The 18,792-nt window shown below is 37.5% G+C and overlaps 1 protein-coding gene across 1 annotated transcript in view; it reads right to left on the bottom strand.

Moving 5' to 3' along the window:
* si:dkey-12j5.1 (probable assembly chaperone of rpl4) overlaps positions 1-18,677 on the bottom strand; it is a 74,444-nt gene extending 55,767 nt beyond the window's left edge. The window contains exons 1-8 of the mRNA XM_046877270.1: positions 18,473-18,677; positions 17,160-17,269; positions 15,880-16,026; positions 14,606-14,755; positions 10,860-10,966; positions 7,131-7,254; positions 6,342-6,467; positions 658-726 (exon numbers count right to left, since the gene is read on the bottom strand). Of these exons, the coding sequence (XP_046733226.1) occupies positions 658-726; positions 6,342-6,467; positions 7,131-7,254; positions 10,860-10,966; positions 14,606-14,755; positions 15,880-16,026; positions 17,160-17,269; positions 18,473-18,533 (894 nt within the window). The 5' untranslated portion in view covers positions 18,534-18,677. The remainder of the gene's footprint in view (positions 1-657; positions 727-6,341; positions 6,468-7,130; positions 7,255-10,859; positions 10,967-14,605; positions 14,756-15,879; positions 16,027-17,159; positions 17,270-18,472) is intronic.
* Positions 18,678-18,792: the final 115 nt, after the last annotated feature.

Below are 18,792 nucleotides of genomic sequence, written 5' to 3'. Positions count from 1 at the left end.
TACATAAAAACCTTTGGTGAATTTAGTTGAAAAAGTGGGCTGCAAATTGTTCATATGTATTATATGCATATAAGTAAATCCAACACAGTTTTTACCAGTGGAGTTTACTTGGGGATGGGTACATTCTAACGACAGCACTGTGGCGGTAAGTGTCATTTGGGATAACTCATCCTATTACCTGATTTCGCCCATGTACATATGGACCACATACCCTTATTTATCATGCTGCTCTTTATTGTAAATAGGTCTCTTATGCACTTCTGGTTAGATGCTAATTGCATTTCATTGGCTCTGTACAGGTACCTTGCACAATGACAACGTTGAATGTAATCTAATCTGAAATTACTGTATATCATCAAAAAGATCCAGTTTGAGTATCTTCTGGATAAATATTTTTCTATGTACATTGAGGGTTTTCTAATGGAGATGCAAATCATAAATCACACAGATCACAGAACTTTCTAAAGAAGTACAAACGTATAAAAATATAGTGTGGAGTATAACATTTGATTTCCTTTGTGATTAAGCACATAGTGTTAATCTATTGACTATTAGATGCAAGAAGAGCAATAATTTTTTTTTAAAAACCCGAGAAGGTATTTTGCTATAATGCACAGCAGATCCCTGAATCCATTAAACAAGGTAGTACCATCTTACCTCAAATTCCTCAACTTCTATCAGGAGTTTGGCTGTTGTAATTCGGGACTCATATGGTGGGATATTACTCTGAAAAATAAATAAAAATGAATGTGTTACGGACAAAATTCTCATTACCTTATGCGTACATTATACTAAAACAATGCAACAATATGCACCCAGAATTTGCCATACACGCATTCACTCATTTGCACACACACACACACACACACACACACACATTTATATACACACACACACACACACACACACACACACACACACACACAAGACTTACATAACTACAATTTGCTATTAGTGATGCAATGAAATGAAAATTCTTAGCCAAAACCCAAACTCAGGACACATTTAAGTAAAAAAAAAATAAAACTAAATAAAAATTTAAAAAAGTGTTTCAATTGTAAATTTTTACAAAGAAATCCGGGCATCAATAGTACTGGTATTAGAAGTAGTAACAATAGCAATATTAATAATTTTGGTAGTTTTGATAGGAGTCACGGAGGTAGCGATAGTAATATTAGTATCAGTAGTAATAACAGCAGTAGTCATAGTAATATAATTCAGTCCCTTTCTTCTTCCTGAACCTGCCTGATTCATCCTGTTCCCCTACCTCAGGATGGAGTTCTTTTCAACTGCAGACCACATGCTGTAATTAATATAAACGGTCTGCTACAATGGCTTAGGACTAGAGTTGCCATAGAACAGTTTTTGCATTTTAAAGTCCATCAGTGAACAGATGATAACCTCAACAATGATGGAATTAAAATGACTGGACATTTAGTGTCAACTGGATGAGGATGGGGTCCCTTAGGTTCCTATTAAGGGTTCTTCCAAATCAGTAGTGAAAGTATTTGGGATGTGCCCGAAGTAAAATACCTTACTCGGAAAAGCACCGATAATGGCTTCAAAACAAAGAAAGAATTCTACTGAAGAATAAGAAAAATATTCAGCAGACACAGTCACTCCTCGTCAACTCTCTGATCTCCGCAATCAAAAATTCCCTTTTCTTCTCACTTTACACAGGCCACTCAGATGCTTCTTCAGTGCGTCCTCGTCATCCCAAGACTACACTACTGCAACTCGCTCCTGGCATGTCTGCCTCTGAAAGCTATTCGACCTATGCAACCGATCCAGAATGCAGCTGCATGACCCGTTTTCAACCCTCCTAGGTTCTCCCACACCACTCCACTGATGCGTTCTCTCAAATGGCATACTGTAGCTGCCCGCATCAGATCATTGATTGCCTACAAAGTCAAAAATGGACCAGTACCCTTTACCTCGTAGCACTCATCTTACCCTACCCTGTACCACGATCCCTCCAAACTATTTTCTTTCACTGCACAGTTTTAGACTGATGAGATTCTTAGTGTGTCCTTATAAGCTGGTATTAGAACGTATTTATTGATGGAGACATCAAAGCACGTTGTAAGTCATTCTGGAAAAGAACATCTGCCAAATGACAAATGCAATTGTATATTTGACATATCATGCAGCCATATAGAAATAGTAGTACCATTAGTAGTAATTGGTACAGTAACATTAATAAAAATAGTAGTAATAATAGTGCTTATTAGCATTTTATATAATCAATGCCTAATTACACCGATCAGGCATACGTTTATGACCACCTGCTGGGACCATTAACAGCATTAAGTTCTTTGGCAATTAAAGTTACAGGAGCTCGTCTGTTGGATGAGCTTTTACCCCCTACGTGCATCAGTGAACCTCCGCCACCCATGACCTTGTCACCGGTTCACCACTTTTCCTTCCCTGGACCACTTTTAATACATTCTGACCACAGCAGAGTGAGAACATCCCAAAAGAGCTGCAGTTTTGGAGATGCTCTGACCCAGTTATCTAGACATCACAATTTATCCCTTGTCAAACTCGATTAAATCCTTATGCTTGCCCCACTTCACCGGTCATATTGTTTTAATGCCATGATGTATGACTATAATTATACTTATATATACTTATATAATTATATATACTGAGCTGAAAAAAAAACTAAAGACAAAAAGTATCTATCTTTCGGCCTGTGATTTTGTTTGTCACTGTCTTTTTCATCTGGCTTTATGTGAATAAATGTCAGTGGCCAAAATTGTAGGGCAATCCTCATTTCCTATTGTTGCATCTGTCCCCGGAGTCAAGAGCTACCACAGGCACTGCGAGTGCAGGAAAAGCTACCCTGATATTACGCGCCACTCTTATGCTCTTAGGTAGCTGGAGCTTGATGAGCGCGATGCAAATACACAATGCTCTTTTATGCACCGCGCTTTCACGAGTGCTGTGTTTTCCGAACCCCTCGGCTCATTAGCACTTCATCAGAGCCTTGTCTTCTTTTCTGCTGACTGCACTCTTCCCCGCTGTCTGCACCTTTCTCGCCTTTTTCAACTGCGTCTCCTCATTAACCACTCTGGCCTCCCATCTCATTCTGCGTGTTTGCGTGTGTGTGTGTGTGTGGGTGTGTGTGTGTGTGTGTGTGTGTGAGAACACTGCAATGCAAGAGTGCTACCACATCAGATTTTCATCATGATGCCATTGAACCAAATCTGATCCCAATTACACTGTGGCTTTTACATCCTGTTCATTTCGCCTTTCACAAGAAACAAGCAGAACATGAAAGAATGATGTTTAATTTGTCGTCGCATTATGCTCGCAGCTATTAAATCAAATAACAGAAAATGAGCCAAAAAAATATATTTTTAAATCAAGCAGAGAAATTCGTTTGAATCATCTGAAAGAGCATAATGTTTGCTAGCTTAAAGTAAAATATCTGGATTTCAAGTTACAAAGAAGGATGTTAAAGTACAGGGTCAGTGTAAGTGGTGTGTGTGTGTGTGTGTGTGTGCGTGCACGTCTGCCTCGCAGTCCGGTGCGACTGAGAGCGAAATGAAAGGATTAGTCTCTCCAACTCCCACCAGCTTTCTTTATCCAAGAACTCATTTTAAAGTTCGAGGAAGCTTCACGCAGCTCTGCTTTTAGTCTGGCCAATGGAACGGAGGTCAAACAAGTCCCTCAATCGTACTCTCGCAAAACCAAACACAAACGCACACCTTGAAATCTCTGGTGCAGTACTGTAAGTAGTTTCACCACACTTTCCTCATTCCCAAAGAAACATCTCTGACTTCTCCGGAAAGAATTACATGAGCATGTCATCATGTCACATGTTGCATATGCACTGGAACTTCCCACAAAGTCAACTCTTACCGGCACACTTTTGGACCAGACTGGAACTGTACAATTTAGGAAATCGGGTCTGAATTGCTAAAAACTGTACAGTGGGGTCCTCCAGCAACAAAAACACAAGCTGTGTTTTTTTCTTTTAAGTGCTAGAATATAAAAGAAGATAAAAATACTTGTCCTGCAGGAGTTCCATGACAATAGCTTGACTACAAACATTATATTATTTATTTATTTTAAAAGCTTTGTGGTGAGAGTAGGGAGCAGGTTGAGAAGAGCCTGGAGAGGTGGAGGTACTCGCTGGAGAGAAGGGGAATGAACGTCAGTATGAGTAAGACAGATTACGTGTGTGTGAATGAGAGGGAGGGAAGTGGACTGGTGCGGTTGCAGGAAGAGGTGGAGAAGGTGGAGGAGTTCAGCTACCTGGGGTCAACATTGCAAAATAATGGAGAGTGTGTTTGAGAAGTGAGGAAAAGAGTGCAGGCAGGGTGGAGTGGGTGAAGAAAAGTGGCAGGTGTGATTTGTGATAGAAGGGTATCTGTGAGAGTGAAAGGGAAAGTTTATAGGACTGTGGTAAGACCTGCAATGTTGTATGGATTACAGGCAGTGGCATTGAATAAAAGACCGGAGGTGGAGCTGGAGGTAGCAGAGCTGAAGATGTTGAGGTTTTCGTTGGGAGTGGCGACGATGGACAGGATTAGAAATGAGTTTATTAGAGGGACAGCGCATATAGGACGTTTTGGAGACAAGGTGAGAGAAACGTGATTGAGATGGTTTGGACATGTGCAGAGGAGGCACATGTGGTATAGGAGAATGCTGAGGATGGAGCCACCAGGAAGACCAAGGAGGAGGTTTATGAATGTGGTGAGGGAAGACATGCAGGTAGTTGGTTTGAAAGAGTAAGGAGTAAAAAAAAAAAAAAAAAAAAACAGAAAACTGCTTTATTGTTTCTGAGCAGATAAAAAAAGAAGGTTCAGGGTCGTTATGCAAATAACATTGTAAGAAGAGGATATGTGACTAAATCCCATTTACTGTCACTGTCTTGTGTTGCTTTTGGATGGACGGATGGACGGATGGACAGACAGACAGACAGACAGACAGACAGACAGACAGACAGACAGACAGACAGACAGACAGACAGACTGTTGAGCAAGTACAACAAATAAATATAAGGGCGTGCAGCATGTAGTGATCTATATAAATTTCTCAGCATGAAGCCGGATTTTTGGATGAAGCCACTGATAGATTAAGAGCTGATGGTTGATCAGTTATTTTATACCCAAGTTGTTCAAGAGTACCACAAACCGTTTGAGCAAAAAACATTATTTTATCATTTGGTTTTCATTCTTAAAACATTAAAGTGTTATGCATCACAAATTCTTAGTTCTTTGTCCAGAATTGTACAAATGATTTATTTACAGGTTTATAGCACTAACAGTATTTGTAAGATATATCAGACAATATATCCCTTTATTACTACACTTCCCTCAAAAACTTGTATTATATAGCAGTAGCAGATCTTTAGTTTCTCCATCGCTTGAAGGTAGTAAGTCATAAATAATAATAAAAATAATCGAACATAAAAAAAAAGAATAAAGACAAAGAAAAATGTATACTGTTTCAGAGACAGCAGAACAGAATAGAATAAAATTAAATAGAATAGTAAAGTGCAGCTAAATAGAATAGAGTAGAATTAAATAAAAAAGAACAGAGTACTGAAAAAATCGAGAGAGCAGAATATAACAGAACACAAGTGTGTGTGTGTGTGTGTGTGTGTGTGTGTGTGTGTGTGTGTGTGTGTGTGTGTGTGTGTGTGAGAAAAGTCCTTAGAAAAGACAAAATAAAATAAAATGCCACTGTAACAGAGACAGCAGAATAGAAAAGATATAGTGAAGAATACAAGAGAATAAAATAGAACAGAATACTGTAGCATAGAACAGAATAAAATACAATAGAATTATGTACTATAGAATAGAATAGAACAGAATAGAATAGAATAGTAAAGGGCGGCTAAATTGAATAGAGTATAATTAAATATATAGAACAGAGTGCTGAGTAATGCCGAGAAAACAGAATAGAATAGAACAGAATACAAGTGTGTGTGTGTGTGTGTGTGTGTGTGTGTGTGTGTGTGTGTGTGTGTGCGTGTGTGCGTGTGTGTGTGAGAAAACGTCAAAAGATAAATAAAATAAAAATTTAAATGCCACTGTTACATATACAGCAGAATAGAAAATAATAGAATAGACATACTGTAGAATAAAACAGAATAAGATAGAATAGAAATACTGAAGAATACAATAGAATAAAATAAAACAATACTGTAGCATAAAACAAAATACAGTAGAATTATGTACTGTGGAATAGAATAGAATAGAATAGAATAGAATAGAATAGAATAGAATTTTAGTAGCTGTTTTACGATTAATAATATATAATGGTTCTGTCATGAGACACGCATCCATCACTGGAACACTCGCTCTCTCTCACTCTCACACACACACCTGCACTCGTTCCTCCTCCTCCTCATCATCATCATCAGGTTGCTCTGAGCTTGCTAAAGACTCTTCCTCCTTCTGTCGACTCGGTAACCATGACGACACACTCTTTATCAGGTAGTCACGGCCCTCCTGGGGGAAAATAAAAAAGTGAGGTTTGCATCAGTTTTCTTTTTATTGTATTGCATCACATTCTTTAAACTGGTCTTTGAGTTCTGGAAGAGCTTCTCCAGATGAGTAAAGAGAGCAGGATGGACTAAGAGAACTTCAAAAGTACTACAGTGTTAACTCCGATCATGTAATGCATAAAATCAGATGTAAAACAAAATCTGATGAACTCCTGCATTTTAATAACGCGGTCAAACCGGGATCATTACCAAAATGGCCATGTTGTGAACTTTAATATCCTGTCTGACCTGAAACGGGCAGTTTTGGATGTACCAGGCATCTAAAAACTTACACCAGTTTGCCACCTAATGGTTGTGGTCGGAATTGCAGTGCAAAGTTTTCACCTCAGGGAAGCGCGTATTTGTTACACATCTCAATTATTTGGGCACAATCTCAATTAAAGTGTACAATTACCCAAGTTGTACTTTCCTGTCCAAATTTTCTTCGTCTTTTACGCTTGTTTCTCAGATCTGGTTTGCTGATTAAGTTTTTATTGAATTTTCCCGTCCAAATTACTCATGTCCAATCTTAGCTAGGTCATTATATCATAACGACAACACAGCTGATGGATACGGTTCAAGCCACTGGTGGACTCCATTGTTTTCTTGTATAGTGACGGTAGTGTACCTCAGGTTTCTCAATGCTGAAGAGGTAGCTAGCCATTAACTGCAGCGCTTCAGGGTTGTTCTGGTCATAGTGCAGTGCTTTCTCAATAGCCTCCTTACACCGCTCGGCTGCTCCCTCCTCCATACTGGGGACACACACACACACACACACACACACACACACACACACAACAATGCAGTTACCCAACACTGTTTCTAGTTATCTTGGGATACACCTCTTGTGTAGTTTTTAAATATCACAGATCATTTCAACTCACCTAAACTATACGTTTTACCAATTATTATATTATATATACTGTATTTTCCGGACTATAAGCCGCAATTTTTTCCCCCCACGCTTTGAACCCCATGGCTTAAACAATGAAGCAGCTAATTTATGGATTTTTCCTGGGTTTTTCCCGGTTTCACAAGCTTCAAGTCAAAAAACTGAGCCCCATAACATTAGACCAATGAAACTGCCGAACAGGTTCAGGTGAACCAATGAAACTCTTTATATTAAATCAGATGCACTCCCACTGAATCGGGCCGCACCACATCATAAATATGGATGAGGTTTCTCTGACGTTTGACCTGCCGCTCACTCGGACTTTCAACAGGAAAAGCGAATCATTCGTCACGCTGAAAACATCCGGGCATGAAAAAACACACTTCACCTGTGTTCTGAGCTGCACGGCATCGGGAGAAAAGCTTCACCGATGGTGATTTTTAACCGCACGACGATGCTAAAAGAAAAACTCCCGAGAGAAATTGTTGTGAAAGGAAGGAGGAAGACAGTGAACAATGACTTTCTTAGTAAGCTACTGTTTAGATACAAGCCATGTAACAGACACTGTCTTTCATTAAAGCCTGTGTAAAGTTCATTAGTTTCAGTGTAGACACCTGCAGCTTATAGACAGGTGCGGCTTATTTATGTTCAAAATAAAAATCTTTGTCAAACGCACAAATGATGAATTAGCATTGAACAAACTAAAAACTCAAATTTTGTTTCGTGAGACGGCTGAGGAAACGAGAAGTATGTTTGTATAATTTCATGGGCAAAAAAATGTTTTGATAATGATTTCTTTTGTACTCCCAAGCATGTGTCGATGAATGCCTATTACACAATGTTTTTTTGCCATTAAGAGCCGCAAAACTCCATAATAGGCAAAAAAAAAAAGATGCGAAGAGCTGAACAAAATAACAGCTAAACATCTGAGAGAAAAATTATTTCTTAAAGCCAGAAGTGGAAATTTTTTTTAACTCATGTTTACAACTACTACAATATATAAACTGTCTGGACAAAAGTATTGGGATGCCTGACTTTTCCCAGCCATATGTGGTTATACCCCAAACGGTTACCACAGTGTTGGATGAACATGATTGTATAGGATGTGTTTAGATGTGGTAGAATTTTATTTTTCATTCCACTTGAACTAGAAGACCCAAAACTGGACTATTGACAATACCCTGTGCACAAAGTAAGCACCATGAAGATATTTTTTTATATGGGATTGGAAGATTTCAAGTAACCTGCCATAGAGCTCTCAACGCTATTGAACACCTTCGGCATGAATTGGAACGAATGAATGAATAGGGAGATCAGCTCAGTGGTTAAAGCATTGGATTTTGGAACAGAAGTTCACAAGTTTAAATCCCAGCACCACCATGTTGCCACTGCTGGGCCCTTGAGCAAGGCCCTTAACCTTCAACTGCTCAGTTGTAAATCACTCTGGATAAGGGCATCCGCCAAATGCCATAAATGTAATTAAAATATAAATGGAACGCTGACTGCACCCCAGGCCTCCTCACCCTACATCATTATCTGACTGTAGCCCTTGTGGCTGAATGACCACTAATCTCCGCAAGCACACTCAAAAATCTGGTGCAACAGAAGAGTGCAGGTTATTATAATATCAAATGAGGACTAAATTTCAAATAGGATGTTCAAAAACACCCTTTGTCCCAAACCTTTGTGTAAAAAAATCTATGTACACATTATTTAGTGGCATGATTACACACTATGCCAAGTCATGGTTGATATTGGAAAGTCTTCTTAAACATCAATTTATACAAACTCTCATAGGACACAAAACATTTCTTTCTGAACTAACAGGAGTTTCATGAATACCAAATATCTTGTGTAAACCCCTGTGAACAATTTCTGAAGAAATTTGTTCATATGCTCTTTGATAAAGGAGGATTCTGAGGGATTCTGGTTGGTTACTAACAATATGTTTGCTAGAAATCATTTCTCCTCAGCCTCCAAGAAGGACCAAGCACATCATTTCACACTGGTGCAAAGGTCATAATGTGTTTTTCTTAATATAAAGTACTACAAATAATCTCAGATATTACAGATATTTGTTGGATATTTGATATTTATTATTTTCCAATTTTACAAAAGAAGACTGCGTACATTTGCTTTACATAAGTGTGTACCACAGGCTTTCTGTTAAGACCATTTAGTAAAGGACATTTCTTAAACGTTTTATGAACGGTCTACTAGCGTAGGGTTGCTTATAGGGACGTTTTTCCAAAGGTGAAGCTAAATGTACCAATCCTGTTCTCCAGCACAAAACGGCAAACCCAAAAGTCACAAATGGAGCTCCTTTCTGCCTCTTTTACTGTTTTGTTCAAGTGCCATGATTTATCATTACATAAAATGTCTGTGTGCTTCTGTTGTTGCCTTTCTACTAGGTGTCAAAGAAGTATAAGAACACTTTAGCATTCAGCTGCAAGATATCCAATATATAACATTTCTTCCATCAGAGAATTTTTTATTTTTTTTTGCCAGGTCGGTCACAAAAGGTACATTCAGAAGCTCACTCGCTACATCAGTGCTTTTCAAAGAGCTGTGTGACAGGCTCTGACATGCTTTCTAAGTCAAGAAAAAAGAAGCGATAAAAGAAAGCAAGAAAGTTGGCTGCTGAGTGGGAGGGAAAAATCATTCAAACTAATTAAGCAGCAAGAAATCTGTCATTTGAATTTTTTTGAATTTGTCCTTTCAGCTTTGTAGGTTTATAAGAAACTTATTACCCCGTACTGATCGATCATGATCCTGACCAGGATAACATGTTGAATGAAAATTAATGAAAGAATAAACTGTAGCCTTAGGAGTTGTACTTTTCGTTACTCTCAAAACATTAACTAAAATTACGCTACTTAATGTCCAGTGTAAATAATACAGATATACACATTATATATACACACACACACACACATATATATATATATATATATAATTATTTTATTTTATTTTTATCCCTATATTCTATTTCTATTTTTCAGGTTTACATGTTGGACTAATTTCACTACAATTCATTCTGCATGAATGTGTATGTGGCAAATAAAATTTGAATTGGATATGAAGGTATGCTTTACATGAGTTGAAGTGAAAGATCATTAGTGGCCTGCTTTAAAGCTCTGACCTCAACCTTACTGAACAACTGTAATGACTCCTGCACTTCAGGCCTCATCACCCTACATGGGTACCTGACTTTCCTGATGCCTTTGTGGCTGAATGAGCACAAATCTCTGCACCCACATTTTCCCTGAAGAATGAAGGTATTTATAATAGGAAATGAGGACTAAATGTGGAACGGGATGTTCAAAAATCACATATGGTCAGGTGTTCACATTAGATTATTCATGAACAAGAGAAGAAATATCAGAACAAAGAACTACTGACGAAATATCAAAGCATGTGAGAGAAGATGGCAAGAAGGAAGGTGTTAATGGGACAAGGACTTACCAAAGGTCAGTGAAGAAGATCTCAGCAATAGAACAGAAGGCCACAGACACATCCTTAGGAGTAATGGAAGATTCTAGAGGTAAAGCGGCAGCTCCCATACTGCTAACCTGTCACCACACACACACACACACTAATTATTCCTTAAGGAAACCATTAGGTAAAACAAAATAAAGCACATAATAAACATCATAAAGCATTAATCACCCTCATCCCTGTATATATGGACCTCATATCCTATTTATCTTACTGTTATTTATTGTAAATAGGCCACTTATGCACTTCTGGTTAGATGCTAACTGCATTTCATTGGCTCTGTACAGGTACTTTGCACAATGACAATAAAGTTAAATTTAATCTAATACATGCAACAAATTTCAATATGCAACACAAAAAATATTATCCTTTCCCCTGAGAGGGCTAAGTAAGACAGCTACAGGAAAATAATCATTTTATCAAGTGCCTAATACATTTCAAATGTAATTAATATTTTATGTCAGAAGAATATACTGTTTAGCTCTAAAGCTACTGACCCCCTGTCTAGAAAGAAAAGTTCCTTGAAAACAGTTCACAAACAAATACTTCCAAAAGAATTGATTAGTGAGTTTGATCAGTCTTGGACCAGTGACGGGTCTTTCCTATTATTTTTTCTTAACATAATTTTTAAAGGCCGCTGAGAGACAGATCTTTTTTTTCCACTTAAAAAAAAAAAAAAAAAAAAAAAGAAAAACGACTTCTTGTTGTATGTTCTCAAGACAAATGTTCTTATGTGATATGCATTGGGGAGGATGCATTGGTCCAAATAAAATAAATAAATAAATAAATAAATAAAGGTTCTTCTAAACAGGATTACATTCTTAGTTTATCTTTGATAATGAAATATCCATCAAAATGTTTCTTGAATTTTCATACTACTCAAGGTGTTTCATGAGTACCTTCAAATTAAGTTTTCAGAGTTAGGGAGTCTTTGTAACTGAAGAAAATGTAGATTTTTGTTGTTGTTGTTTTTTGTGGTATTGAAAAAAATCAATTGCATTTAATCAAAAGCAGATCACAGAAAGAAAGAAAAAAACTAAGAAAAATAGATCCCATTATACAAAGCAATTTGGACATACACATTTGAGGGTAAAAGGTTTTACTTGAGAGCCCATGGCCCTGAGGTAGTCGAGATTTAAACCCACAACCTTCGTTTGTTAACCGTTGAATCTAAACTCTTTATCTAAATCTAGTCAGTGATCAACCTTTTTTTTTTTTAAAAACAACAGTACTAATAGCTTATCATGCATAATTGCATTATCATTTCAATGTAAACTGACACTTAGACATTGCCATTATTAGATTATTCTATTTACTTCTATTGCTGTTTGTATAAATGACACTTTAGAGTTTGTAACATCCCACAATCAGCAATTAAAAATGTAAATGAGAATGCGATCTTGATCGAAATCGATTCCGTTTACAGCAGTAAGAAACTGTGTTACGATTTAGTTTGCTAATGTTGCAACCCCACCTAGTGCTAAAACACTGAACTGCATCTTTACATGCAAAAAATACAAAACTTCATATTCATATTTATATATGCATACTATTGTTTTTAAAAAAAGTGTGTGTGTGTGTGTGTGTGTGTGTGTACGTGCAAGTGTATAGTGTTAATACCATATGTGTGTGAGAGTATGTGTGAATGAGTCACCAAAAACCAAGCTTTTATCTTTCCTTTGTGTTTGCTCAGCTGCTGGAAACTTCTTTTTGCAGCACTTCTATCACTGCCAACTCATTTAACAACTTTCTGCTTGAATTCTTTCAATCATGAATCATTTCTTATTAAAAAAAAAAAAAAAAGTATAAAGTATAAAATTTAAATTATAAAAAATTGAGATGAAAATGAAATAAATTATTATACCAACAACAGAATTAATATCAAAGAAGTACCCTTACACAAGTCAACACCACAATTATTGTAATTCTTCATTTAAAAAATAGCACTACAGTACATATACAGTGAAGTCAGGAAGTATTCAGACCAACTGATTTGTAATACCTCTAATGTGTAATACCTATGTATTATTGAGCTGTGGATCTGCTCATAATGATGAAGTAACAATATGTTTTTAGAGATTTTTAAAAACTGAAATATTATGACATTCAAAAAAGCATAACATTAATATTTGTATGTGTGTGTTCCAATTGTGTGAAGCACCACGACAGGGGGATAAATAAAGCTCTAAACTAACTAAACCTGCCCTTATTCAATACACAGTAGAAGCCTCATTAGCAGCAATTACAGCTGTGTTGGATACACCTTTGCCCACCTGGACTTGAACAGTTTATCAAATTTTTCAGGGCTAATCTTTAGAAGCCCATTCACAGTGTATGATTAGCATCTATGAACTGCCATTTGTAGGTCTATCTACAGATATTTAACAGAGTTGAAGTCTGGACTTTGTGGAGGAAATGTAAATGCTTTTGATTAAAACCACTCTAGTGTTGATCTGCTCATATGCTTAATGTTCTGTTGAAAGCTGAACCTTCGTCCTGCACCGAGTTTGTGTAAATTTCTTCAAGGGTGTTCCTGTATTTTGCTTCTTTTACGTCTCTCTTAATGGTTCACTTCTCCTAGGCCCTGAAGAAGCACCCTCATAGCATTATGCTGCCACCACCATTCTTCACAGAAGGAATGATATTAGTTTACTGTTTTTGTTCATCCAACAGGTCCTTTCATCTCTATGCAGGACTTTCAGATCTCCTTTCAGAATAACTGCTGGATTATTTACCAAAATGGGTATTCAATACTCTAGGTTGTTTGCTGTCCATTGTTTCAAATTTCTTCCCTTTCAACATGATGCAGTCCTAGGAAGACTTAGAAATCGGTTTACAATTTAATTGGTCTTGGCCCTGTTCTGTTATTTGTCACAATTTGACCATGGAAATCCACAGACAGTACCATGACTTGGTTTCTAGGGTGGCAATGCAGTGTTAATGGTGGGTTCTAAAAACCTTGGTGTTTGCTGTGTCTAATGTCCTGTTCTTAAGGTTTATAGCCTGTAAACATTTTGCACAGTTTCCCTTGCTGATCTCCTGATGCAATATATCCTAGATATTGGATACACAGTATATACACCAACCAGGCATATCATTTTGACCACCTGCCTAATATTGTGTTGGTCCCCCTTTTGCTGCCAAAACAGTTCTGACCCGTCGAGCATTAACAGCATTAACCTCTTCGGCAATGTGAACTACAGGAGCTTGTCTGTTGGATCGGACCACACGGATCAGCCTTCAATTTTCACGTGCATCCATGAGCCTCAGCCGCCCACGGAGATGCTCTGACCCAGTCGTCTAGCCGTCACAATTTGGCCCTCGTCAAAACTCAAATCCTTACGCTCGCCCATTTTTCCTGCTTCCATCACGTCAACTTTGAAACCAAAATGTTCACTTGCGGCCTAATATATTTCACACACTAACAGGTGCCAGTAAAGGGGGACAATCAGTGTCATTCACGCATATAATGTCATAATGTTATGCCGGGTCGGTGTATACTTTCCCGTAGAATATTTCTAGTGTTATTTCGTATTATGCCCTTGCACGTTAATATGCCTTTATCTTGATATTACATTTTTTTAAGGATTTAGTCCCTAGTGTGCACTCGAAAGAATAATATTAATTCAGCAATGTATTAACTTCCTAAAGTAATTAATTTCCTAACTAATAGTAAACATTTTCAGACACGCAAAAGTCACTTTGACACATACCTCATTGACTTGCTTGTCCGTAGCTCTCAGCATGACTTCAATGCCTTTGCTGAAGTACTGCACGGCCTCGGCACCTGTGTGAACCTGACCCAGGTACATGTACTTGCTGTGGCCTTCCTCAGGACTCAGTTCTACTGCTTTCAGAAATACGTACGCCACTATTAAGGGTCAAAACATTTTGATTGATCACGTACACACAACAATCATTCACAAAAGAATAAAAGTAAGAATGCGGTACCTTTAATCAAATAAGGACAAAAACCTTCGATATTTTCTTTACGGGCGTATTAAATATTGTAATTACCTCATATTTCTTTCAGGCAGTGCAATTTTAGAGCATCCGCACTCTCAAGATTAACGCAGTCCCATTCTGAATACCTGACTCATAGCTATTCTTTTCCTTTGTGGTTGGAATCATGTAATTTTCATGGCATTCATAAGTAGTGCTGCATAATATAGATAAATCCTACCGTACAAAAATGAACAAATTATCTCTGTAATTATTGTGAACTTTCTGAATTTTTTTACCTCAGAATTTGCATTTCTGTGTGTATTTAGACAAATTCTATTATTACCATAAGCCAAAAAAAACTTTTTTCTTATAAACAAACATGATTGAATGAGGCTATATTTTCCACATCAATCATAGACTTATTGGACCAGAGCGCTGCTGGATTCTTGATTCGGATAGGTCAAAAGGTCTACCAAAAGTAGTCCTGACGGTAATTTTTTACCAGAAATCGCAGGTTTATATGAATGCGTTCTAATTTTGTTTTCAGGTAGCAGTGCAGTGGTTAAGACTCTGAGTTACTGATCGGAAGGTTCAGGTTAATGCCCCAATATCGCCATGCTGCCACGCTTGGGGCCTCTGAGCAAGGCCCCTAACCCTCAGTGCTCCAGGGGCACTGTATCATGGCTGACCCTGTGCTCTGACCCCAGCTTCTAACATCGCTGAGATATGCAAAGAAAGAATTTCACTGTTCTGTAAAATACATGTGACATGTATAAAGCACCCTTTTCACCTTTCTAATCAAGTCCATAGTAAAAGCTTACACACTTTTACGTTTCAACTGCAGAGAGACAAATAAAAATGCTCCCCAAGCTCATGTCCTTTCGTTTTTTCAGAACATTCTTTTGGCATGACAGCACCATAATAAAGTAACACAATTCAAATCCCCTAAAACTGTAGTTATGGCAGAAACCATACTATCATCATTGCTGCTCCACAGACTGAACAGTGTGTATAGACAGTCTAATCTCAAGCTAAAGGATATTTGTTTGGCTTTATCCATTTCCCCCAGTTCAGCACAGATGTTTCCCAGCATATCCAGAACTGTTAGGTTGGTAGGCTCGATATCCAGGGCACGCTGACAGAACATCTTTGCCATTGGGAAGTCAAAATTGTCCATACATTCTTCTGTCTAAACAAATCAGAGGGAAAAAAACAATGTTACAAAACTCAAATCTTACAATCTGTAAAAAAAAAAAAACTAAGCAGTGAGTAAGTTTTATCATAATGTTTTAAGCATGCCCTTCATAATTGCCTTAAAAATCACGAGTGGTCACTTTTGTAGTATAGTCAGGATTACTCTATGGGGGAAAAGGTACTATAGTTAAGAAATAATTAAAAAATGTAAACTCTAAGCCTTCTTTTAAGATTAATATGGATATACAATATATTTCTTTTTTAATATTATTTAATCATCATTGGCACACAAATGAATTATGATTCAAAAGCCACCCAACCAAACCTTCTAAACAGAAATGCTCGAGTAAAACGCACACTTTTGCATAGAGGAGCACAAAAAAGATATTAAAAGCCAGCTTACTTCAACTCAGCTTACTTGTGTGCATCTTACTTGTGTGGAAACAGTTTGGAGAAGATCCACATATGGCTGAAACAGTCAGGTGTCCCTATTCATTTGTCTACATAATTTATGACCCATGACCCTGTCACCGGTTCACCACTGTTTCTTCCTTGGAGCACTTGTGATAGATACTGACCACTGCAGACCGGAAACAACCCACAAGAGCTGCAGTTTTGGAGATGCTCTGACCCGGTCGTCTAGACATCACAATCTGTCCCTGGTCAAACTCGCTCAGATCCTTACGCTTGCCCATTTTTCCTGCTTCTAACACGTCAACTTTGAGGACAAAATGTTGACTTGCTACCAAATATACACCACCCACTAACAGGTGCCATGATGAAGAGATAATCAGTGTTATTCACTTCACCAGTCATAATGTTATAATGTCAAAATACTATGCCGCACACACACACACACACACACACACACACACACACACACACACACACACACACACACACCCTTCAGTGTCCCATCAGTATAAGGATTGCTGAAGAGCAAAAATTTCATCAGCCATGTTTAATAGCTGTCTGAATGGAACACTTTGCTCTGAGGTCCTACAGTTTAGTGTACTTTTAGAATGGACATCGAAGACATATATTCAGGCAATGCTTATTTACAGTATATTGAAAATCTATCAAAGCACACCAAATCGTACATCCCTAGAGGTATATATTCGTGGTCACCTTTTCCAGTAACTGATCAATGGTGTATTTTCCAGCTGTCTTCTTTTTGGCTTTCTCCTTCATCTTGGCTTTCATCCTGTCCTGTGGTGACATTGCTGTTGCTTCTGGAACTAAAAGAGGAATTAAAAAAAATATACAATTAAATAAGAACCCACTTGCTATATTGCTATAGCCAGAGATGCTCAAACTAGATTCCCAAGCCAAAGTTGTCCCATGGTGACCTTTGATTTAGCCATACAATACAAATTGAACTCTCTAAGTTTCACTGTACTGGTATTTTATATATAATACTGCTTTAGTTAAGCAGGTGACAAAGTCGTGCCATCTGCATATCAGCACTTCTATATACTGCCACTATATATTGGAGAAAAACATGTAGAAGTTTGGAAAAACTAGTCCTTTATAGTTTTTAGGAGACATGTGCATCTTTTGTTTACATGCAACAAACTAGGAAATGTAAGTGTATAAAGATTTTTTTAACTAAAAACAATACCAGATTAAATACACAGTGTCTTTAGGACAGTTTTTTATTTTTTTTAAGTTCAAGCTAACATGCTATACCATACAGTGCCTGTCAAAAGCCTAGAAACAACTGGGCATTTACTATTTTGGAGACTTTTAAGACACATGCATGTTCCTCTTGTTTATATGCAACAAAGAGTAACAGTATAAAGAGTCACTTCGACCGAACAAATATATAAATGTGCAACATCTGTACATTTATATATTTGCTGACCGAAAAAATATATAAATGTACAGATGTTGCACTTTATTTTAATTGAGAAATCCTCTCTTAGCATCAATAACAGCTTTACACACTCTTGGCATCGGGACAGTTCACTTCTCCAAACTTTGAGCTGAAATACTTTGCCTTCTTCCTGACCTTGTTATCCAGTTCATCCCAGAGCAGTTCAAAAGGATTTAGGTGCAGTGACTGGGCAGACCATTCCATGATTGCTGTTTGCTCACTAAATAAGTTTTGCTTTGGACATAAAACTATTATTAAGCAGTTTTTCTGATATAGTGTTTAGTATAATGCAATATTTCGTTTTGGCCTACAGTCCTCAATGGAGTTGAGAATTTCTGGTCCTTCATAAGAAAAAGTTTGGGCACCTCTGGTCTAGACATAGTTAAGTGTCCAGTCTGTCTAAGTCTAAGCTCTGGGATATAACATACAGCAACATAACATGACGTCATACCCCAGCCTTTCTGTCTGATTTGATGAAATCTCTTATTCTATATATCCATCAGGAAACCATGTGGGATTCAATAACTGCATTTAGACAGTTCTAGTTTAAGAACTAGGTATTTACCTCTGCGATTCTCTTTTCGTTGGGGTTTCCCTTTCTTTTTAGCCTTTGCTTGTCCTCCCATTGTTGTCTTGCGATGACAGCAACTCTGTAATGCCTTTCTTTTTATTTGTTATTATTTACTGATGTGTATACGCTTGGAAATGGAACAGGCATAGAATTTAAGCACTCTAAACCTTTTTTTTTACTATCAGATCGAGACAAATCCAGCCTCCTACACTAGGATTGGCTGTTCCAAACAGAATCGTGTGTCAGGATTGGCTAGTTAGAGGCAGACACGAAAGATAACCAATCAAAATGCGTATTAAAGAAGGGGCGGGGAT

The sequence above is a fragment of the Silurus meridionalis genome, chromosome 21, assembly GCF_014805685.1.
Source record: "Silurus meridionalis isolate SWU-2019-XX chromosome 21, ASM1480568v1, whole genome shotgun sequence".
NCBI classification, from domain to species: Eukaryota; Metazoa; Chordata; class Actinopteri; order Siluriformes; family Siluridae; genus Silurus; species Silurus meridionalis.
The sequence above is the reverse complement of the archived record's forward strand: the minus strand, read 5'-3'. Positions and strand labels throughout refer to the sequence as shown.